Raw genomic sequence first — 23,861 nt, 5'->3', positions numbered from 1 at the left:
GTTTATGTGTGAGCGTGATTCACTGAGAGGCGCCTGCAGCTGCACCAGGACCTCCCTCCTTCTCTTCCTTGATCCTCCTTGTGTGCGCAGTCTTGGTTTAGCCCGGAGCCGAGCACAGTTACCCAGTGCGACCAGCGGTAAACATCAGTGACTCTCAAGCTGCACCGTTAGACACCAACCACAGGCTTCTGTCGCTGAATAAAAACAAACACACAAGTACGCACGAAAGAGAGCAGGTAAGGCATGGTTTTAGCTCATGTGTCACTCACTGCTCGGTCCTACTAAGACCCTGGCGTTAACCTTAGCAGTAGGAGCAGCTAATGGGATGCTAGCTGCGTTAGCTTGCTAACCAGAAGCTAGCAATTAGCTAGATTAGCGGGTTGTATGTTAACTTGTATGCTTTCATTGTGTTTCACGCCACACAGCTCTGTGTATCCGAGCTGGGTTTGTGATGTAGTAACGGTACTGAACTTAAAAATGCACTTCGGGGCTTGCTGTAGCAGCTTGTTAGCCAGTTGGCAGCAAATACTGCAAAGGCACTGTCGACTGGATATTTTAAAGAAACATTGGTTAGCTGGCTTCACTAGCATGCAGTGAACCAATACACCTTAGTTAAATGTTGTAAGTAAAACAGGTCTGTGTGGGCAGTTTTATATAGGGTGCTTATCTGCGCCAGGTTTAAGTTTCAAGTTGAGTGCTTTTGTGGTTTCTGCTATTTAGTCCCGACTTTCATGCTTTGAAAGTGAAATGTTAAGTTTATATTTAAACAGGGAAGCAGCAATTGATAGAACCATGCCTTGTATTTGCTGCTCTGCAACCAGCCACATTATAGTAGCATAACAAATGAGATGGAGAGTACTAAGGGTTGCTTAAAGGAAATTAAGAATGAGGACTGTACCGCGTACGTTATTTGCCTATAGATGAAAGCTCAGATCATAAAACCAAATTCTGCGAGTATAATTTACATCAGTTACTCTCTTACTTAGAACATTGGCTTACTTATACTTGCTTTATTACTTTAAGTATACAGAAATATGCAGATACTCTAAGTGTCTCCTTGTGGTACACAAGTTGGGAAAGTGGATAGTAGTGCTTTATTATTTAAATTGGCAGTTTCCTTTAAATTAACACGCACACATACATACATACATACTAGGGGTGCAACGATATTCGTATCGATATCGAACCGTTCGATACAGTGCTTTCGGTTCGGTACGCATATGTATCGAACAATACAAAATTTGTAATTTATTTTATCAACTTTCCTTCTGACGATGCTGTCTGTGTTGAGCGCTCAGTGAATCTGCGTTCGACTACTCCGCCTAGGGTCGACAGTGCAGCCTAGGCGGAGTAGTCGAACGCAGATTCACTGAGCGCTCAACACAGACAGCATCGTCAGAAGGAAGAGCGCAGGGCAAGCTAGCGAGACAGAAGTTAAGCTCCCCTTACAACATGGACCTCCCCCATGGACCACCCTCATTCAGATCTGGCCTTTGGAATTATTTTGGTTTTCATGTGACGTATGACCCTGAAGGTAAGCGAGTCATGGACTAAAGTAAAACAGTATGTTGGATGTGCCATGCAATGCTCAATTACATGGGTGGGAACTAGTGTGTTAGCGCAGTTAGCTCGTTAACGTGTTGGCCGTCTAGCCCCATGCACGGGGCGATCGGCGGTAGCTCGTTAACGGAGATTTGCCGTGCTGTGGCGTTAAGGTCATTTCAACGAGATTAACCTGAAAGCACTAGTGGGAACACAACGAATATGACTGCACATTTACGCCGACATCATCCTAGTGCAAAGACAAGTGGAAGCAGAAAAAAAACAAGCAAGCATGCTACTAACTTTAGCCGAGTCATTTAGACAGCTGTTTAATATGCTGCTGAGAATATAGCCCAGAAGAAGCGGATAGTATAGCTTTTATTTTGGAAAGAGACATTTCTCTGTAATAAACTCTCTTTTCCAAAGATGAGTGATTCCTCAATCAGATACAGGGCTTGCAATATCGCTAGCCCGACGTCCTGGGGCTAGCGATTTTTTTCAGTCGGGGTACCAAAATCTATCTCTGCCCTGCCCGTCGGGCTTTTGTAGGAAGGAAAAATATATGTCAATGCTTTTGCATTCTTTCGGAAATGTAGCTGGGTAATTATGTCATTGGCATCGATGAGCCACTGTCAATATGTGACATATTGAAATTGCGTTTGAATTTGCGCTTGTTTTTTTGCTTTCACTTTGCAATCGTGCGAACTGTGTATAGAGAGCGACAGCACTGATCTGTGAGTGATGATAATTTGTGCACCAATTCCTCTGACATTGTCTTATTAATCGTTAGCTTACAACGCAAACATGACAAGTGAAATCTCCCGCAGCTTAAACATGTGAGAGGTTGATCGCGCAGAGAATCGCTGAGCTTATGTGAGTGCGTGTGTAAAAGCAGCAGGATATATATTTGACTACGATGACCTGGATGACTGAGAACCTTCACAGACAGATATATATTTTAGTTCTGCTGAGCCAAATAAGACAGGTCAGGGTGAAGAAGTGACAGCCAAAGAAAAGCTTACCACAAAACGGAGAAGTTATGACAAATCAGACTATAAGGCAAAAAGAAAGTGCAGCTTTATGGTTTCATGGACAAAAGAATTTCTGTGGCTGCAATATGATGAGCTAAATAACCAGGGCTGCACATAAGTGGTCCGCAGGTGCGTATTCGCTGTCAAAATAAAAAACACGCACAAGGGTTAGGGTTAAATTTAAAAACTGTACTTTTGAGTTAAAATATATATTTATAATTTTAATAAATGACAAATTAAAAAGGCATGAACATTTTTTTTGTATCGAAAAAATATCGAACCGTGACACCAAAGTATCGAACCGAACCGTGAATTTTGTGTATCGTTGCACCCCTAATACATACATACATACATACATATACACACACATATACACACACATACATATATATGTGTGTGTGTGTGTGTGTGCGTGTTTGTGTGTGTTTATAAGCACTTCCTTTTTTGGCTCCTCCCTTGGAGGTTGCCACAGCAGGTCATCTTCCTCCATATCACCCTGCTGCACCCTAACATCCTCCTCTGTCGCAGCAGTGCAAATTGTTTTACTACACTCAGTGAATATCAATGAAATACTGTATAGTGACATCTGGTAACATTGTTATTGTCATTTGTATTTCTTTAATCCCCAGTTGATCTTGTTACTTTAATGATGGTTTAAGGACATTACTGTTTTTATAGCGTATTCTTATATTCCCTTTTCTGTTATTCTTGACCCTGATTGGGTACAGCTGGAGAACTATGTAAAAAAGAATAATGTCAGAATTTCCAAAAGAACAGCCAGATTAGTAAGGTTTATGACAACTATCATGAGTAAGTGTGGAGGCTAAAACAAAAGCCTGTCATCTCGTGTTTATGCAGAGTGGCTTTTGAGATTATTTTCTTTAAATTAAATAAAATCCATACTTAGAAATTCAGACTTGTGCTGAGCACACAAAGCACTTCAATGCCATGTTGGCTTTGGGATTAAGGTTCAGAGCTTCAGCTCCACCTGTTCCTGAATGCAAATTTAATAAAATCTTATCACAAGAGTCCCAGCATCTACTAACATCCCAGGCTGCTGACTTCACAGTAAGAGGGTAAAGTCACATTGAAAATAACACCACTCAAATCTTTTGCACAGTCTGTTTATTTACGCTTACCCTTACTCAAATAATTCAAGGCATGCACACAGATGCTTAAGTCTGTACTGAAAAACCTCATTTAACCTAGAACAAGACTGTGTCCGTCTTGTTCTGCATATGAAGTCTTGTTACAGCTGATGTTAATATCACTGTTTTCTCACAGGTGAAATCAAAGTGAGCTGATCCTCATTCGTTCCCTCTCTATTTTGGTTCTGGCCAAGCTGCTATTCTTCTACAAATGGATAATGGAGACTGGGGCCATAGGGTAAGAGACACCTAAGAAACCTGACATGTGTCTGACAATGGATCACATAATCACATAAACTTGCTCTGTTGCCACTTTAGCTGAAACTAGTTTAGTCTAATAAAGCAAATCCTGCATTAACCCTTTAAAGCCAGTCGGAGCAGGCACGCTCTGTTTTGCGTAACTATTTTTAAATCCCGGTAGCACTGCAACCATGTAAGCTAGCGCAATAATTTTTTTTGCATATGAAACCGGAGGCGTTGTACTTACATCTTATGCCATCAGCTTGTCCTAAGTCAAAGTTTCCTTCCACATATAGTGTAACAGGTATTACAATTAAACAACATGAGATATGCATTAAATTATTGTCTCGACGACTTTGGACCAGTATCAGAAAGTTCTAGGTAAGACTATGGAGCCTTGAAAGGATCAGCAGAGAAGGAACCACACAATGATAGATAAGATGTGATTTGAATAGAAACTGTATTGAAAGTTGTAAAGTTTACAAACCCTGCCTGTCTAAAGCCGGCTTCCTACAGTGCACAAACGCACATTAAAGGGCCCAAAAATAAAATCAAAACAACATCCTCTTTAAGGAAATTCTCCAAAGAGTTTCAATTAAAGAGCTTCCGCTCCCGTTGCTCAGTCCACTTCTCTTTAGAAAGAGAAATTAGAGTTCCTTGTGTGTGTGTTTCTGTCCATTGGTTCTAACACTACCCGGGTAGATTTTTAAAGTGTTAGTCTTATCTGTATCAAGGAAGGTAGTAATAGTCCTGAGGTTCGCTGAAGATGGATCCCACGGCTGGCCACACCGCACTCGGGTCCGTCGACAGTCACTCTCTTGGGATTGGCTCGCCACTGAACCCACAGGGTTCAGATCTCAAATGATCCAGTCCTGGTCAAAAACCAATCTATGCACACAGTGCAGAGTGCATACATTACTATTTTATCTATGCCTTTTCCATCACTCATCTTTCAGTCAAGTATTGCTCAAGTATAACAAATTATTTTAGTTATACAATGTCTCAACCATCATAAAATAACTTGAGTTACATCACACAAGGTCTTAGTGCAACAGAAAATATACCTTATATTTACCCTTTTGGGAATAAATAAACTTATAAGATTCACTCTCCCATATTTATCCTTTTAACAGCTTGCTTTTAACTGTTCTTCTTTTTAAGATATTTCAACTTGAATTATTTCTCAGAAAAATATATCAACTTCTTTAAACATTAACACATTCAACAGAGTAATGAGATCCCTCACATTTTATAATCACATTTTATGAACTTTTTGCATCTTCATCAAATGAATTAACTTCTAAGTCAACAAAACTGAAAGGGTGCATTTAAGCACTACATGACAATATTACTGCTTCTCCAACGTTTTGGAAAGCTAACAAACTCAGATGAATCACAGTAATGTTAGAACACAGAGATCGCTAAGCAGTAGCTTAATACTAGCGGTTAGCTGGGCACATTCTAATGTATACTTTAGCACTTAAAATTAAACATCTGCACATCAGTGATCTTACAGTACTTTAAACATAAATATCACAACTCCGACTGGTTTTGTTTTTTAAAGCAGAAAATATATTAACAGCAGTCAACTACATGTCTTTATGGTGCTAACATTCATGTAGCATCCCTTACCGGAGCTCGTGGTGAGATAGCTCGTCCAGCTGACGCAGCTTCCCACGGCCGTATTTCACAGATCTCAGATCCAGGATCTTTCAGCTAATTTGGCGGTTGCCTCGTGAGTAGCGGTTGCCTCGTGAGTAACGGCTTCCACAACAGGAAATGTTGACTAACAGAAAGTCATCTCAAGGCATACTCGCCTCCTAGCGGCGGGGAGGGAAAATTACACCTCCAACCTTATGCAGCAGCACAACCCACAAATCTGATGTGGGTTACAATAGCTTTGCAAAAACTGCATTAAAAAGCACTTGCAGCAACAAAAACATAATATTCCAGAAACACGCTTTGCCAATCCGATCAGCTATTTGTAACACTTCCTATGTCCATCAGCGTGAACTATCCATGTCCTCCATGTCCTGCCCGAAACCGGAAGTGATGTCATTTTGCGGAAATGTAGTTTTTTACCATCAGGGCCTTATGAGCCTATACTGGTGTTTTTAAAAGTTATGTTTGACTTTATGACTTTGTGTCGTTTCTGGGATGCTTAGGACTCATATTGCACTGCTGGAAATAGTTTATTTTGATGCATATGCTGTTTTTTTTTGCAAATTTGCATTATAATATTTATTTTCGTTTTTCCTGCAGTATATAAAAATTGGTGTATTTCAAAAATAAAACTATGAAGATACTTAAAATAAATTTCGTGTGGTGGGAAACTATTTTGTGCAACTTTGATGTTTAAAAGGTTTTTGATTTATTTTTTTTTTGGGGAGGGGGCTCTAGATTCAGTGACTTGTATTGTGTCCACTCATGTTTTACCATATTTTTTTCATTGTAATTTTTTTTTTTATATAGTTCCAATAGCATGAGCTTGACAGGTTTTTCTTTTCTTTTAGATGACTACTCCTGTTACCTTGAACGTGGGAGGCCACCTATACACCACCAGTTTATCCACGCTGCAGCGCTATCCGGACTCCATGCTGGGAGCCATGTTCCGAGGAGATTTCCCTACAACCCGCGATTCCCAAGGGAATTACTTCATCGACCGGGATGGAACACTTTTCCGGTACATCCTGAACTTCCTGCGGACATCTGAGCTTACCCTTCCTTTGGACTTCACAGAGACGGACCTCCTGAGGAAAGAGGCGGACTTCTACCAGATCGAACCTTTGATCCAGTGCCTCAACGATCCAAAGCCGCTGTACCCTCCTGACATCTTTGAGCAGGTCGTGGAGCTTTCCAGCACTCGGAAACTGTCAAAGTACTCAAACCCTGTTGCTGTTATCATCACGCAGCTAACCATAACTACTAAGGTTCATGCCCTGCTAGAAGGTATTTCTAACAACTTCACCAAGTGGAACAAACACATGATGGACACCAGAGACTGCCAAGTGTCATTCACCTTTGGACCATGTGACTATCACCAAGAGGTGTCCCTAAGGGTTCACCTGATGGACTACATAATGAAACAGGGCTTCACCATTCGGAACACACGCGTGCATCACATGAGTGAGCGTGCCAATGAGAACACGGTGGAGCATCACTGGACTTTCTGCAGACCCGCTCATAAAGTTGAAGACTGAGTTTACGTAGCACAATTGTTATAGGTGACACTACTGCTGGATTTGTCTTTTATATTACGCAAATCATGATTTTAAAAAAGGAAAATCCAGAAAGCAAAAATCAAAGAAGATGTGAATTTGGATTTATTCACCTGTTCGGGGCTACAACTTTTCCTGTGCTATCCCTACACATGTTTATTAGAGTGCAAGGCCTACCATAGAAACATGGGATTTTATACATATAGGGACATTGAATCGTCCCTATACTAAAATAGTGTGGGTAAATTATTATTATAGGAATAACGGTGGCTTTAAAAAGAAAAAAGTCTTTAGAAATGAGGTCATAAAGAAGGTATGATTTGAGTCTGCCTATGCCGAGTACCTTAATAGTAAAAAAAAAAAAAAATGCATTCATACGAAGTTAAGCCACAATTTGTAGAAAAAAATAGAACTGTAGAAGTTAATTTAAAATTATTATTGACTCCAGACACATCACTAAATGTTTTTGTAAGATGTCAGGAGTATACTTTTTATAATACTAATAATATGAATAATAACTTATTTAGCTCAGTAGCTTCTTGGTCAGTTTCTAGTAGATTTTGAAATTAGTCTCTTAGGTCTAGCCCCTTGTATGGTACTATTTCTGAAGCCCCCAGTAGTTGTTGCATGTGTCTGACTGTTTTGTGTATGTATATTGTACATATGTCCTGTGCGCGGTTTAAAATACACCATACTGTTACTGTTCATATCACCAGTAATGTTTCCAGCCATTGCAGCCAAAATAAACCCATCTGTGTATTTCATTTCATTAAATTTGCATAGTTTCTCATTTTAACTCTGATGTTTAGATCTGATGTAATTTGTCAGTTCTAACATCAAGGCTCCGTGCAGTCGTGTACAAAGTCACTATAGCTGTTATTTGGAGGAAATACAGTAGAACATCTATGAAACACAATGATTCATCTGAATAATAAAGCGTGTATATGTTTAACATTAGGTGCAATAGTTTTGCAAAAATATTTTTTAAAACTGATTTTCTTCACAAAACAAGCCATCTTGATTTAATTGTATATTCTTTTTATGTACATTGTAAAACCAAATACTCAAAGTACTTAAATTAAGTAATGTAACTCTTTCACAAGAACCTGCTACTTAGTAAAATTAAATTATATTATTTTAATTTATTTTAATTTAATTGGCAGACCTCTTTGGAAGGGTTTGATTTCTGGGGTTGATTTGACCCCAAACATAAATGACATTAGTCTTTAGTGTGATATAACAGCTGGATTGGTTTAGATTCTGAGAAAGACAATGGAGTAAAAGTAAAATGTCTGTCTTTCATCAGTTGCTCTTCCTGCACTAACATTATGCAAGGTTTAACAAATAAATTTTTATTTTTGGTTATATGTATTTTTTTTTTAAATGCACTCAGTGATCCACCTTCAAAGGGGTTCAAACAGAGCATGCCCAACACATTCTACGCCAGACTTGACAGCAGTCTTATTGGACCGATGATTTTTTTCCCCAAATACTATACAGGTAAGTTTTGGCGGAAATTTTTAAAATTCACAAATGAAAGAGCTTTATCATGAACATCAAACTGAGATTTTGAATTCTAGCATTAGCCCACGTTGTCGTAAGTTTTTGCTTTCCACTTTCTTTTCTCCTGCCTTAGAACTCAATCTTCAAGATCCACTATCCCACCTCTGCACATATCCAAACCATCCCTCTCTATTTGTCACTTGGGTTGATTTGCTAAGTATTTTTTAATTTAATTATTAAACATTTTACTTTTATTTTAGTTAAATGTAATCAAAATATTGGAGGTGTGATAAGCTTCAACTTTTAAGTTCTACTAACTTCTTTTGGTTTGCAGTGTACAATTTCCTTAAAAACATGAAAAACTAGGTCTTTCTCACCAGTCTGATGTACATTTTCAGGTCCAAAATATAAGGAGATATAATCATAAAATTAAGTTTTGTGTTTATTTTATTTTTTGCCTACACCAGGTGGCATTTTGTTGTTGCTGTTGTTGTTGTTTTTACTTCTCTCCACTGGCTCCCTGTGGTTTTGACCAAAAACTAGATTACTATGAATATACAATGAGAACTTCATTAACCTGGAGGGAAGTTCTTGTGCCTTTTGCATCCTCAATGCAATAGGGATAGAAACAGGAAGAGAAACAGAAACAATGTGTGCAGACTTGCAGTAAAAAAACAAGATACAGTTGAGAACTATCAGTATGTGCATTAGTGCAAACAGGCAGAAAAGGACAGAGTGTTAATGAGTGATAAGAGAATAAATAACAAGTGATACTTTCATAGTAGTAATAATAATCATCATCCCATCTGGTAAAGCACAGATGGGATGATGTAAGTGTATGGTATGATAGAGTGTCAATGAACATTTGTAGAAAAGAACAGTTTTTTAAATAATATTTTTAATTTATCATTGCGTGAATTGTAAAAATGTGTAGCCTATACACAGATTTTTTAAAAAGAGGTTTTAATATTTTATTAACTAAACGTGTGTCATAGCCTGCACCTCTTAAATTATATTTTGCCTACACCGTCCTCAGTCCCCTTAGCTATAGATTTCAAATCCAAAAAAGTGAAAGACGTGAATGAAAATAGAGACTGTAGCAGTGCCTGGATAGTGATGGATATGTTTTGGGGGCTTTTTGCCATTAACAGACAGCTGAATATTTGAATTTAGGCATTAATTCTCAATGTTTGTGAGACCAAAAGCTTTAGTACAAAAAGGCGATGTAATTTTGTACAGGTGTAACTGCATCTTTTCTTTGTTACAAATACAAGACTGATTCATTTCCTGCCTTGTATTTATTCAGATTCAACATCAAACTTAAAAAAATAGTCCATTTTCATTCTCAGGTATGAATCGGAGGTCGTTTTCAAAAGTTTCAGAGAATGCGTAAAAAGCAATGGAAACAATAATATATAGTTAGATATTACACCCATTGTGTATTTTTCTGTCATGTTATGCATAAAGGAGCAGAATATCACCACTTGACATACACCGATACCACCCGGATGTTACGACTCTTCTTGGGTGCGTTGGTTTTCCTTCAAATCCTCGAGCTGCTCTCAGTTAGTCTGTAGATCCTTGAGTGTTCCGCCCGTTTTGTATAAGCCAGTGTACAAAATTAACGCACCCAACTTAGCACGTCCGTTGCTCTCATAACATTTGCTAAGGACGTGCTGCTCGTATTTACCCACGCTGTTTCTTAACAGTTCACCTTCAGAGTTTCTCTGGGGCGCCGTGGAAGTGTTTGTTAGGACACAGTTTGTGTGTCAGGATGTTTCACAGGAGTAAAAACATTAAAGACTTACTGAACATTGTCCCGGGGAAACGTCGCCTCGGTGCGTACAGGTTCCTTCCAATCTTTTTCTGTATCGGGGGAATCATGGAGTGGATCATGATCAACGTGAGGATAGGACAAGAGACTTTCTGTAAGTGTAAGCCATGGGTTCACTCAGCTAGTCTAACCGACACGTTGAGTATCTATTTAATAGATAAGTTAGCTAGTTTTAATAAGTTAGGCTAGCTGTGTTAGCTGACCTAGCAAATGTTAAAGGACAAATAAAAGGCGCCAGTGTGCTCTTCTTTTGGTTATATGCTAGCTACCGGTTTGGGAAATTACTCCAATGCTTGTGGTCAGTGCTTTCATACACGTGTTTACCTCGAGTTTACAGTGATCTTGACACACTTGAGAGTGCCTACAGTCAGTAGTTACTAGATAGTTGTAGGTACCTACGGTGTGTACCAACACTTTTGTCGACCCTTCCAAACGGGTCTAAAAGCAGTCTAATCAGAGAAGAGTTCCCATGTAATCCCATCAGAATCAGATGATTTTTTATCAATGTTATTATATGTTAACAGTATGAAAACTGTGAGTTACAGGTCCTTCCAATGGGAGGCATTTTTGAGCTTTCATGAATTCAGAAGGAGGAGAAGAGGCCAACATTACATTTTCAGAGCTGAAAAACAAACACACGTTTTATTATGGAATAATTATCCCAAATTACTGGAGATAACTATGTCGTAGAACAAATGGCACCAATTTAATGCGTGTGACACAGAATACGCTAAAGATCAAGTGTTTTTAAGCAAACTTTAAAAGGGTTTGGTCACCCTGTTGGATAGATGGCTATTCAAACCAAATTAGGCCATTTGCGGGGCCTATCTTCTACTGGGATTCCTACTGGGCCAAATCCATCCAGGTTGCCAGTCTTTTGCAGGGCTTACACACACAGAGACAGAGCGGCTCACATTAACACCACCACCAGTTAACCTAATGTGAATGTCTTTGGACTGTGGGAGGAGGTCAGAGTTGCCAGAGGAAACACACAGGCACCACACTACAGACTCCACACTGAAAGGCCCCAGTTGGCCGGTTGATTGGAACCTTTATGTTTACAGTCATATAATCAAGAAATCCTCATGTTTTGGAGGCTTGAGCTGACCTCCTAAAGAAATTAAGCAATTGTGAAAATATTCATTTTCTTTTAAGGGCAATGTGGTTAGCTCTGTTGTCGCAGCAAGGAGGTACTGTGCTTGAATCTAACCTGGGGCCTTGTTCTGTGCAGTTTCTGTGTCTGCATTGTTTTCCCTGTGTGTACCTCAGTTTCCTCCCGCAGTCCAAAGACATGTGTGTTAGGTTAAATGGTGATTCTACATTAGCTGTAGGTGTTAACAATTGTCTGTCTGTATGTGTTAGATCTGCAACAGATTGGCGACCTGTCCAGGGTGTACTCCGCCTCGTGCCTTATGACAACTGGGACAGGCTCCAGTAATTATTGTAACCATAAGATATTAATGTAGAAACAGTGTTGTAATGTTATATCTGGGAGCTTTTTTAAACCACTATCTGCTATAAAGCAGTAGTATATAAACAACTTATTTTTAAAAAAAATAAATAACTTTGTTTGTGAAATATTAATCTTTAAATAACTAGTAACCATCCATTAAATGCATGTAATACTCTGTGTGTCCCTTTGAAATGTGGTAATGTTGTAGGTGGTCCAGTTAAGTACTTGAGTACAGTGGTTAACTAACAAATGCACTTGAAAGAACTATGGTGTCAGAATCACTGGAAAAACAAGTTTCCACCTAATTATACGAACACCCACTCAAGTTGGAAAAACAGGTTAAAGACTAAAGAAATGCTGATGCACATGTTGCTGTGTTATTGATATATATACACAAAACATGGAAGTTGTCAGTAAATGTCCGGGTGAGTGCAAAAATGTTATAATCTAATGGTGCAAACTGGTTTTTTTTTCTTTTCCTGCTAACATTTAATTTATAATATGTCCAGGTAGAGTTACGTAGGTTAGTTAGTTATGGGGGGAACTATTTTCTAGCTGAAGAAAATGGACCATCCAGTGAATGCATGAAAGCAGGGAACATTTGTCACAATGCTAGAGATAGAGTGAGCGGGGTCACTCAAAGACTGAAAAGAAAAAGGACTCCAGTGTGTTTTTACTCTCACTAAACCCATTTCTCATTATTCCAGATGTGCTGTCAGAACTAAAAAGGGCTCAAATCCTCTTGTGTTTAAAAAAAAAAAAAAATCCACCCTGCACATATTATCCTGTGATATTGAGAGGCCATTTGGGGACAAAAGAAGTGTTTTTCTCTACTGAGGAGAAAAAACTATTCCCTGTGCTGTTTGTCAGCTTGGCAGTCATTTTGTTATAGATATTAGATATTGCCCAGATTGCTTAGAAATTCTGCTGGATAATAAAAACAGACATTTTCACTTGCAGTAGCAGAGGGAAAAAGGAAACACCAACTTTTTCCACCTGCCTCTGCAAGTGAAAATGTCTGTTTTTATTATCCAGCAGTGGAAAAAAAAAAGGGTGTTTTTTCCTTTTTTTTTTGAGGGGGGGGGATTTTTTTTAATATCCGGAACCCTGGAACTGCCCCACCTGAGTGGTATGCACTCATTACTAATGTTATGCGGTTACATGTGTCTTTCTTTCCTTCTTCAGCAAGCCAAAATATCTGCTGTGCATGCTCACTTTGACACTGACAGTTTAGTAGCATAAACCAGTGTGTTTCTTACCGTGACACATAAACTGATAGTTGGCACATTTTCAGTTAGACATCAGTGTCAAGTATCCAGAATGCTTTCTCTGTGCAGTTTTTACTGGAGACACATTTCAGTCTTTTGAATCTGTTTTCTTTCCAGATGATGTCTACAGAAGAAAACAGTCAGAACGAGAGTACCAGCAAAAGATAGCAGATGGATTGATAGTTCTCAATCAGTCTCCAGCCAAGTGAAAGATGATGATTGGATTAAATAAGGACTTGACACGTCATCTAAAGACAGTGTGGGACACCCATGCAATTATGAATGCTGCTAAAGAAACGAGTGAAAAGCTGATGGTGCAATGACTTCCAACATGCAGGTTTTATTATTTGTATAGTGTTCATTTGCAGCACTGCAGTATAAAGCAACAGGGTAGAAGAATCCGTTTCAGAAAGATGAAAATAATAACGACAAAGGCATTATTTGTTTGTGGAAACCATATTGAGATCTCATCGTTGTAATGCCTCATATTTTAAAAAAAAAACAAACATTGCATAGCACCAGCTAGAGAAACCATCTTCGCCATGTACCAACTAAAAAAACGACTAAAGGTGTTTTTATTTTGGATATTGCTTTTAAACAAAAAACACACTGTTTCATTTGTTGATCAAATCTTTTTGTTATAAAAGATTTCTAATTGTGTAAGTTTTCAACTGTGCGATATATGTATCACTATAAAAATGTCGCTTAAGAACTTTATTTTTCATTATTTATATTTTTTTCTGTGCACTAACTGTGCATCTTAATCCCACTCTCCTTCACTTTACCAAGAACTCACTAGAGCCCGACCGATATATCGGCCAGCTGATATTATCAGCCGATATTGGCTATCTGCCAATACGTGCATAGCGACACATTTCATTAACAAGTAAAGAAGAGGCATTATGTTGTTGCATAGCTTGGCCATCAGAGGACACACCCCAACTTTCCTGTTGGCAGCATATGTTCGAAATGTGATGAACACAACAGCCAGCTGATTTGAGCAGAGTCGGGCAGAATGTAAATCCACAACTTTGTCACATTAGTAAGGACTCATGAATAACTAGAAATAAGAAATGCCAGGGAAATCTTTGTTTTGTCTGCCCAAAAGGAAAAAAAATATCGGCAGATATATCAGATTTTTAAATATCCAATTATTGGTATCAGTTTTAAAAATCCTATATTGGTCGGGCTCTAGAACTGACTCACAAAGTCTGCCTCAGTTTCTTTTGTGTTTCACTTGTACCAGCCAATAGGGAGAGACTGCAGACAGATGAAGCTGTTAGGGTGCTCCGACAGCTTCAGGGGGTTCCCATCCAGTCTCACCTCGTACATGTTGGTCCGAATGTAGTGGCTTGTGTTTCCTTTGCAGAACGTCTCATCTGTTATTGTTGAGATGTTGTTGTTCTGCAGGAGATCAATTCAAGAACACAACCTTGGCTACAACTTCCAGACAGAAAACAAATTTCATTTCTTCTGCAGTTTTTTTTTGTTTGTTTTTTCAAAATAAATAACAGATGAACTTACATGCAGATGAACAACGTAAAGAGACTCTGGAAGATGGGGGACGGCTGTCAGTTCATTGTCTCCGAGATAAAGGTATGCCAGTCTCGTGAGTTTCTGCAACAACACAAGGCCACTATTTAACATGCGATGATGATTTCTGCAGGGGTTTAACATTAGGCATTTACTTGCCAACTTACTTTAAAAGCATTTGCCTTTACACCCTGGTTTTTAAGCCTGTTGAAATTGGCATTAAAAGTTACTAGCTTGGATGGCAGCATGGGAAGTTTGGTCAGTCTGTTTTCTGCGAGTTTGAGCTCCTCAAGATTGGGAAGTTTTGAGAAAGATCCGTCTTCTATCTCAGAGATGAGATTCCCAGACAAGTCAATTCTTCTTAAAGTAGCTGAAAAATGCAAATAATGGAAGTAAAAACTTAAGAGGAGAAGAATACTTCAAAGGATTTTTAAAATTATTAGTATTGTTTTACCTGTGTCTGCAAAGTCTTCCCTGTGTATTTTTGTGATTTTGTTGAAGCGAGCATAGAGATACGCCGTTTCTTTTGGCAGGGTTGGCACGGCTGACATGTCAGGGGACACGTCCTCGCAGTAAACTGATCCACTCAGACAAACGCACAGTAGACATGTTGGCAAAACTGAAATGATCACACATCTTTTCATCATATGGCATCATTTATATACACTTCTCAAAACAACCCCCCCCCCCCCCCCAAAAAAAAAAAAACAACAACCCCAAAACAAAAGAAAACAAAGATCCAGCAAAACAAAAATAAATGTGGTGTACACACAGGTCCTTTAATTAGCTGCAACTAAACTAGAAACAGTTGTGTATGCACTTGAAAATGCACTGCACCTAGTTTAGCCGAGGACACTTGATCAGTCCCATTATTACGTAACATGAGCTTTAGCTCCATTCACAAAAATGTGGAAGAATGCCTTTGCAAGTGTTGCATAATCAGCTTTGAAAGAGTTGTGGAAAACTTTTTTTTTTTTTTTAATAAACCTTACCTTCTGCTTTTGGAAGTACTCCACCATCAGTATCTGTGTCTTGCAGGACGCCATAGTCCGACGCACGTACCGTAGCTTTCTGCAAAAAGAAGAAATCATCTCAGTTAGCTCTCACTTTTGTGCATATCGTCCTTGAAGATAGTTTTGAACCTCCCCCCAAAGCTTTCTTACTGCAGGTGTTCTTGCTTCCATGTATTCACCCTTTGCTGCAGAAGACACTATCCATGGGAGCATTACATATGTGAAAATTAAAATCCTTAATGGTATCATTGTGCCTCAGTGGCTGGAGAGAGGAGGACAGAGCTGTCTGCTAGGCTGAGATCTGGGGTACATCTGAGAAGGAAAATTTTCCATCCACTTTTATTAAGCTGCCAGCATACTGCTGAGTAAGAAAAGGAAACTAGTTTTAACTCAATACACGCTGTATTTGTGTCACATCGACTGGTCCGGGTCACTCTTTAAGATTGTGTCGCCTTATTTCTGTCCAACAGATGAGCATTTAAAGCTCGATGGGGATGTAAGTGATGAAAACTTTGGATCATAAGAAAACCATTGAGTAAACCCAATGCATGAAACAGTTAAATTCTGTGGGTGTCACTGCTGTTACTGGGGGAACAGCTTGGTACTGGATGAAGGTATTACATTTGAAAAACTGATTGATTTACCAGCAGTGAAGCAGAGAGAGCAAACTGTTGAGTATCTTTTTACTTGGATTGTTTTCCATCCATTTGGACTGCTTCTTTATCAGAAGTGACTCTCTTTCTGAATAACTGCTGTGGTTGAGGTTATTGTCCTGTGCCTGTCCACTAAAACATGTCCCGATCAGTTCTATTGATTGTTTGATCACAACAGCTTGCCTTAACTACAGCCTCGACCTTTCACATAGTTTGATAGTTACTGTTCCATCATTTACTAACTTAACTTCCAATAGATCAGACTCTCCAAATTATTCTAAGCATACATCAGATCAGTCCGTTGCAGAAGCTGCTCCTAAAACCATGAACAGCCAGGTTCTTCAAATCAGAACCTAATCTCCCCCCCCAAAAAACATTACTTCTTTGTTTTTTAAATAAATCTAAGTTTAAATCTAAGTTCATAATGATTAGAAAAAATGGGATTAATTAATTCCTTTTTTTTCATTGAGCAAAGATTTGTAAATTTTAATTTGACACGTAAAATGAGATTGCTGTAGACACACACACACATGCACACAAGTACGCAATGGAGTCAAAGGAGCTTGCAAAGAAAAGCGTCTGGACTTCTTTAAGTTGCTTGAAGACGTTTCACCTCTCATCCGAGAAGCTTCTTCAGTTCTAAGGTCAAATGGTGCAGAGTGCCAGATATAAACCTAGTGGGAGTATCCCCCCACAGAGGGACAAAAGAACCCCCTGATGATCCTCTAATCGCCTGAGCCAAGGTGTGAAACTGGGTGTGGGTCCCAATCAGCCAGAGTTTCGGGTGAGTTCATTGTGAAACCTGGCCCCACCTTATCATGCGAATTCCTGAGATCAGATGGCCCAGGATGTGAGTGGGCGTTAAGGCGTCTGGGAAGGGATCTCAAAACTGGATTATAGATGGCAGGAGAGTTGGTGTCGTAAACCCCCGCCTCTGTTCAAAGATGGTCGCTCACAGTGGACATAGATGGCTTCTTTCACTCCTCTTTCAAACCATCTGTCCTCTCTGTCCAAAATGTGGACATTGGCATCCTCGAAAGAGTGTCCTTTATCCTTAAGATGCAGATGGACTGCTGAGTCTTGTCCTGTGGAGGTGGCTCTTCTGTGTTGTGCCATGCACTTGTGAAGTGGCTGTTTGGTCTCTCCAATGTAGAGGTCTGGGCATCTGGAGAGACCAAACAGCCACTTCACAAGCGCATGGCACAACACAGAAGAGCCACCTCCACAGGACAAGACTCAGCAGTCCATCTGCATCTTAAGGATAAAGGACACTCTTTCGAGGATGCCAATGTTCACATTTTGGACAGAGAGGACAGATGGTTTGAAAGAGGAGTGAAAGAAGCCATCTATGTCCACTGTGAGCGACCATCTTTGAACAGAGGCGGTGGTTTACGACACCAACCCTCTGCCATCTATAATCCAGTTTTGAGATCCCTTCCCAGACGCCTTAACGCCCACTCACATCCTGGGCCATCTGATCTCAGGAATTCGCATGATAAGGTGGGGCCAGGTTTCACAATGAACTCACCCGAAACTCTGGCTGATTGGGACCCACACCCAGTTTCACACCTTGGCTCAGGCGATTAGAGGATCATCAGGGGGTCCTTTTGTCCCTCTGTGGGGGGATACTCCCACTAGGTTTATATCTGGGACTCTGCACCATTTGACCTTAGAACTGAAGAAGCTTCTCGGATGAGAGGTGAAACGTCTTCAAGTAACTTAAAGAAGTCCAGACGCTTTTCTTTGCAAGCTCCTTTGACTACGATGACCTGGATGACTGAGAACCTTCACAGACATACGCAATGGAGTGACAGGCCTTAGTACAGTAGTTGTAGAACATCAGTTATTAGGAAAAAAATAGGTTACAGATGTAATTATCTGCATAATGATTTAATAGAAAAAGTATTATTAAACTTGCAATTTTAAGTGCACTTATGCAACACAGCCTGACCTCAGTTTCTACTGGAGTTGGGACAAAAATGATCTTATATGACTTAAGAAGGGTGGAGATGTGCACACAGAGCCATTGAAGGTGGAGTGTGAGCAAATAGAGGAAACAGGAGTGCAACTAAGAATAATAAATACTATTTTGCTGTGAAAATAACAAGACTGGTTATACTGTTGTGTTGACATTTACTTTATTAACACAAACAATTGCTTTAAAAATATGTAGAAGATGAATAATTTTTTACATATATAGAAAATTTACATTTATATTTATATCTGCTGCTATTAACCTCAGTCGTCAGTTTGGTTATCAGGTTCAAGCAAGCGCCTGCACTCATTAAAATCTTGACTTGCTCAAGTGCCCTTGAGAAAAACGCTGACCTTGACCTTTGATCATCAATATGGAAAGTATTATTTTGTTTCTTTGTTTTAATTTAAACCCACATGACCCTCCAATTATCTGATCATACATGTCTATAGTCTTGTAACCCATTTAAATGGTAAAGAGGGCTCCTCTCGTGCGGATAATGTTTATTTTGGCTGAGTACTAAATCACAAAATCATCCAGTTGGCGACTTTCACATATACATTTAGCTTGTATACATATATAAGCTGAATGCATATATATGTCAATACTGTAGCAATGTAATGCAAGAGTATCAAACAGTTGAATTAATTCTGAATAAAGAAATACGCTTGGATCCATTGATTGCCTTTACCGTGTGAGCAGAGGCTGCATTACGTAAGGCAGATGTGCGGTGAGAAAAGAGGAAACAGAAGTGCCCGTGTAGCGGAAGTGGTACTGCCCTGAACGATACGCTAAGTGAGACGGAGGACGGAGGCTGAATCGTCCACAGAGCGAGCGAGAAGAAGAAAAAACAGTAGGATTAAAAGTCACCGCAATCGTAAGTGCAATAACCTCGAATGTATGAATATCGCATGCTAACACTAGGTTTTCATTGGTAGCTCGTTGTTCGAAAGCCTGTTCTATCGTGTTCGTTCGAATCCCACTGAGAAGCGAAACATAACGGCTAGCTCGGTTGGTGAAAGGCTAAGCTAGCGTTAGCTGCTAGCTTGCTAGCGGACGGTGAGATTCCGTGACACTTTGTTCTGACAGGCTCGGCAGCCAGGGCGGGCCCTGCTACAGCTACTTAAAACGAAATCAAAGCGAAAGTAATACGGTGCAGTTCAGTATTCCCCTTCGTAATAACTACTTAAAATAACAAATATTAACTGCCATCACCCAAACCGCGTATTTTTACATAAAAATTCGCGGTTGCTTTCGCTGGCCTAGCCGTGACTGTTAGCGGCGATGCTAGCGAACTGTTAGCTACTACATTCGTTTTTTCCTACTTTGGTTATCGCGCATACGATAGTTTAGCGGCTATAAATATGAACGAAAAATATGAAGTCTTCTAATATACACTGTCGTATTTGTTAAGCCAGTTTAGCCGCGATTTAGAAAATCTACTATCCTCGCTAGCCTTGCTAGCAACATTGTGGGAGGGCATTAAACATGACCCGGGAAGGCTTCCGCTGGTACAGCAAGTGTCGGTCGAAAGAACGTCAAGCGAGCCAAAAAGGCAGCAGAGCAAATAATTATACACGGTTTGACATATTTAGATATGCGAAGAGTTCTGATTCAACTCGTGAATATGAAATTGGGTTGGGACGGTAAGGGCGAAGCAGGGTTAGCTAATAACTTGGCTAGCGGCTAACCATAGCAAGAGATGAGTGTGGTTGACCCACTTGCCAAAGAGCCCAGTTCACAAAGCATACCCTGTGAATTGTCATTGAATTAAGTGTTTTCATCTGTTAAGACCAGGTGTGCCACGGCAAGGTGAAGCAAGTTCGTGTGAACTAAGATAACGCACACACCACACAGGTGTGAATGGCTAATGTGCCTGAAACATTCTTTCTTGTGTTTTGGTGAATTGCAACTGTAGCTGTTTCTAATATTGTCTTGTTTTCCCCAGTCTAGAAAATGGATAAGAGCGACCTGGTACAGAAGGCCAAGCTTGCTGAGCAGGCTGAGCGCTATGATGACATGGCTTCAGCCATGAAGGCAGTGACAGAGCAAGACTCTGAGCTGTCAAATGAGGAGCGCAACCTTCTCTCTGTTGCCTACAAGAATGTTGTAGGAGCGCGCCGCTCATCCTGGCGCGTTATCTCCAGCATTGAGCAGAAGACTGAGGGCAATGACAAAAAACAGGAGATGGCACGTGAATACCGGGAGAAGATAGAAGCTGAGCTGCAAGAAATCTGCAACGATGTGCTTGTAAGGATTTCTCATTATTCAGTCCCAATTTAGATTCTAGTGAAAGTGGTACGTGTTATTGTGAATCTGAACAAACCTTTACTGCTGTTTTCAGGAGCTACTGGACAAATTTCTCATTGCCAAAGCATCTAATCCTGAAAGCAAGGTGTTCTATCTGAAAATGAAAGGCGACTATTATAGATACCTGTCTGAGGTTGCGTCTGGGGATAATAAGAAGAGTAAGTGAAAACACAGTTTACATCATAACTTTGTTTTACTGCAGTGTCCTTTTAAAGAGTGGTGAAAGAAACTTTAAGTTAATCAATAATGTGTAATCTGAAATCCCTAAATGTGTTGATTTAAAAGAGCAGAATCATGATGCTTTTTATCTGATTTTTTTTTTTTTTAAATTATTGTTCTGTCAACAGCTTTGTTTTCAGCAACAGCTGATTGCACTTTTTAGCAATAAAAAAACCCTCCAAATAAGAAACCTATGTAGTTGAACCTGACATACTTGAAGACAAGCTGAAAAGGCCAGAAAATTTTGTGGCCGGTCTACAGTAAATGCAGAGATGGCACCATGTGGAATAAGAAAATTTTGCCATATTAATGAATGTTACAATACAGTTTGAGATTATTCATAGTCTAATTTTTCTGCTTTTAAGTTGCTGAAAATTGGTTCATTATAGTTTTATTTATTTTTTTCCTTATGCTTTCACAGCTACAGTGGATAATTCCCAGAAGGCGTACCAGGAAGCTTTTGACATTAGCAAGAGTGAGATGCAGCCAACACACCCCATTAGGCTTGGCCTGGCCCTCAACTTCTCAGTCTTCTATTATGAAATCCTAAACAACCCGGACAAGGCCTGTACCCTGGCTAAAACAGTATGTACTCTGGCTTACATGCATAGCTTTAAAATGTCTTGGAGCTTTTTAACAAATGAATTGGGGGGGATGGGGAGAAAAAAACCTAAAATATATATTTTTTGGTGCATATTTAATTTATTACTTATGGTGTAAATCACAACAAATGACTCTTTTCAGGCATTTGATGAAGCCATTGCTGAACTTGACACTTTGAACGAGGATTCCTACAAAGACAGTACCCTGATAATGCAACTACTAAGGGACAACCTGACTGTGAGTTTTAAGTTACACTGTTTGGTTTCAGATTGATGCGGGCATATCTGTCACAAGGCACTCTAACATTTGTCCTCTGTGTTTCCAGCTGTGGACATCAGAAAACACGGCAGATGAGGGAGAGACCGAAGGAGGGGAAAACTAATGGAATTGCACTGTTAATCCACCTACACTCTTTATCTTAAACACAGACAGCTTATATACATCCCCCTCCACTCCATCAGCCCCTCCCACTTCTGTATGACAAGCAGCCTGAATTGCTTCCGACCAACTAGTTTACCCCTCTCAGTTCACTGTGAGGTGACAGGGTAATTTTTTCAGTTGTTAGCAGATTCAGTCACTCTGTGGAAAATGTGTTGATTAGCAAGTTCACATTGCTGTTTTTTTTTTTTTTTTTTTGTTTTGTTTTGTTTTGTTTTTTTTTTGGTTCTTTGTCAGCTTTGTGCAAGTCTGCGTGTGGCAAGCGTGAGTGGATGTGAGAGGTTGTGCGTATGGTCTGTGGTGGGGAGGGGGGGTATTGTGAAATCTAATCGTCCTTCCAAAGTCCTTGGTCCCCTGCTAGTTGTGCATTTTTCATCCCCCCACCCATTATTTTTTTTTCTTTTTGTTACGTTTATTATTTGTGATTCCTTGTGATATTTACAGGTTTTATTGTATGGTAATTAAACTGGCAGTTGATTTCCACCAAACACTGTGATGGTAGGCATTCCATTTGCTTCACAAGCCCCCCTCCCAAAAAACGTTTTTTTGTTCAAATTCTCAGACATACAATCCTGTATTCAACTAACTGCAATTCTGCTGTGGGCTCATACAGAAAGGAGGCAGGCTGTATTGTGACACTGACATTTTGGTGTAATGCTCCTTGATCATGTTCACAAAATTCAGTTTAAGCTCTGAGGGACCCCTTAAATTTGTCATGTTCAATTTAAGACATTCCACATTATTAGGCTTTTTGGAAAGGCAGTGCTTTTTTTTTCATTTTGAACTAGGTATGGGTTGTCATTGTAGTTTTACTCACTGTTCAGGTGCTGCTTGACCTCAGTACAATGGAAATTGTATGTGCGTAAATGTGGTTCCATGTATTTTGCAAGATTGACTATCATCTGTATGTAAAACCTACAGTAACCTTTTATTGATGTTAATTGAAAATGTCTTACCACACTGTATCAACCCTGCTTGCAAAATATTCCTCTTAAAGCGGTTGTTTTCTCCAAAAAATGTTTTTGTGCCTGGCTTTCTCTTGCAGCTTTTTTTTTTCTTTTTCTTTTTTCTCCCCCATTTAGACAGCAGCATCTGCTTGTTGATGAAATCTCACAGAGAAAGAGTTAAACCATTTATTAAAAGGAAATAGTTAAATATTTATTAGTCTTCGCCCAGGTTCATCAATCTGCTGTTTAAAGGTAGCTGATGTTAACGGATTATCTAAAATCAGGTCTCCTTAAAAGTGTTTAGAAGGCCATTTCATGACTTTTGAAAAGAAACTCAGTGTCACAATACCATGTTATCACCACTACATTCCACACTCTTGTAGTTGAAGACACCATTCCACATTATAGCTGACAGTCTGTTTACTCTGGCAGTGCTCCAATGAATTGATATAATTTGTTGGGGGAAAAAAAAATTCATGTCAGTTTATTATTATGCTTGATGAAAATGCAGTTAGTGAATGTGGAACGAAGCCTGTCTGTATATCAGGTATCTACTTGCTTTGTTTTTACTGACAAGTCTTAATGGCTAAAATTTGCTTCTGTAACAGTCTTATTACCCAGTGCACACACGTGGTTGTGAAAATTTAGATTAGCTATTAAAAAAAACGAGAAAAGCAGTGACGAAATGGAGATAAACAATGGTTGGTGTAATTCTAGCTTTGTGTTTATGTATCTTAAAACCATTCTAGTTTCACTCTACATGTAAGAAATAGGAACGTGTCAAAACCATCCAGTGAAATAAAGTTTCGTTTAAGATAACAGGCAAATTACGTCTTCATTTTTGTTCACCAGGTATATTTAAAAATTAAAACGTAAAACAAAAGCCTAAAAAAAACTCAGAAATTGAGCAAAAAGGTACGTGAGGGTTATAAT

The 23,861-nt window shown here is 39.4% G+C and overlaps 4 protein-coding genes across 7 annotated transcripts; 3 read left to right on the top strand and 1 right to left on the bottom strand.

Annotated features, from left to right (window-relative positions):
• Nucleotides 1–78: 78 nt before the first annotated feature.
• On the top strand, nucleotides 79–8,136 carry kctd6b (potassium channel tetramerization domain containing 6b). The gene is made up of 3 exons (XM_085260388.1): nucleotides 79–236; nucleotides 3,858–3,959; nucleotides 6,475–8,136. The coding sequence occupies exons 2-3, from the start codon at nucleotides 3,933–3,935 to the stop codon at nucleotides 7,159–7,161; spliced, it is 714 nt and encodes a 237-aa protein (XP_085116514.1). The 5' UTR covers nucleotides 79–236; nucleotides 3,858–3,932; the 3' UTR covers nucleotides 7,162–8,136.
• Nucleotides 8,137–10,311: 2,175 nt separating this feature from the next.
• Nucleotides 10,312–13,949, top strand: uqcc5 (ubiquinol-cytochrome c reductase complex assembly factor 5). The gene is made up of 2 exons (XM_085258899.1): nucleotides 10,312–10,610; nucleotides 13,355–13,949. The coding sequence occupies exons 1-2, from the start codon at nucleotides 10,457–10,459 to the stop codon at nucleotides 13,444–13,446; spliced, it is 246 nt and encodes an 81-aa protein (XP_085115025.1). The 5' UTR covers nucleotides 10,312–10,456; the 3' UTR covers nucleotides 13,447–13,949.
• Nucleotides 13,355–16,084, bottom strand: ognb (osteoglycin, paralog b). The gene is made up of 6 exons (XM_085258894.1): nucleotides 15,934–16,084; nucleotides 15,763–15,841; nucleotides 15,225–15,389; nucleotides 14,938–15,140; nucleotides 14,762–14,854; nucleotides 13,355–14,641 (listed from the first exon to the last, which is right to left on the bottom strand). The coding sequence occupies exons 1-6, from the start codon at nucleotides 16,030–16,032 to the stop codon at nucleotides 14,471–14,473; spliced, it is 810 nt and encodes a 269-aa protein (XP_085115020.1). The 5' UTR covers nucleotides 16,033–16,084; the 3' UTR covers nucleotides 13,355–14,470.
• A 3,053-nt stretch (nucleotides 16,085–19,137) lies between these two features.
• On the top strand, nucleotides 19,138–23,747 carry LOC146550901 (14-3-3 protein beta/alpha-like). 4 transcript variants are annotated; one of them, XM_085258897.1, is made up of 7 exons: nucleotides 19,138–19,288; nucleotides 20,209–20,268; nucleotides 20,360–20,661; nucleotides 20,756–20,879; nucleotides 21,362–21,525; nucleotides 21,685–21,780; nucleotides 21,869–23,747. In XM_085258897.1, the coding sequence occupies exons 3-7, from the start codon at nucleotides 20,368–20,370 to the stop codon at nucleotides 21,923–21,925; spliced, it is 735 nt and encodes a 244-aa protein (XP_085115023.1). In that variant the 5' UTR covers nucleotides 19,138–19,288; nucleotides 20,209–20,268; nucleotides 20,360–20,367; the 3' UTR covers nucleotides 21,926–23,747. The 4 variants fall into 4 exon arrangements, with proteins under 4 accessions (XP_085115023.1, XP_085115024.1, XP_085115022.1 ...); XM_085258898.1 differs by having other exon boundaries at nucleotides 20,204–20,268; nucleotides 20,365–20,661; XM_085258896.1 differs by having other exon boundaries at nucleotides 20,204–20,268.
• The last annotated feature ends 114 nt before the right edge of the window (nucleotides 23,748–23,861 follow it).

The sequence above is a fragment of the Mchenga conophoros genome, linkage group LG20 (assembly GCF_057382185.1).
Source record: "Mchenga conophoros isolate Kocher_MC1m ecotype Shallow Benthic linkage group LG20, M_conophoros_male_GT1.1, whole genome shotgun sequence".
Taxonomy (NCBI): Eukaryota; Metazoa; Chordata; class Actinopteri; order Cichliformes; family Cichlidae; genus Mchenga; species Mchenga conophoros.
Note: the sequence above shows the minus strand (reverse complement) of the source record. Positions and strands in the feature narration are given on the sequence as shown.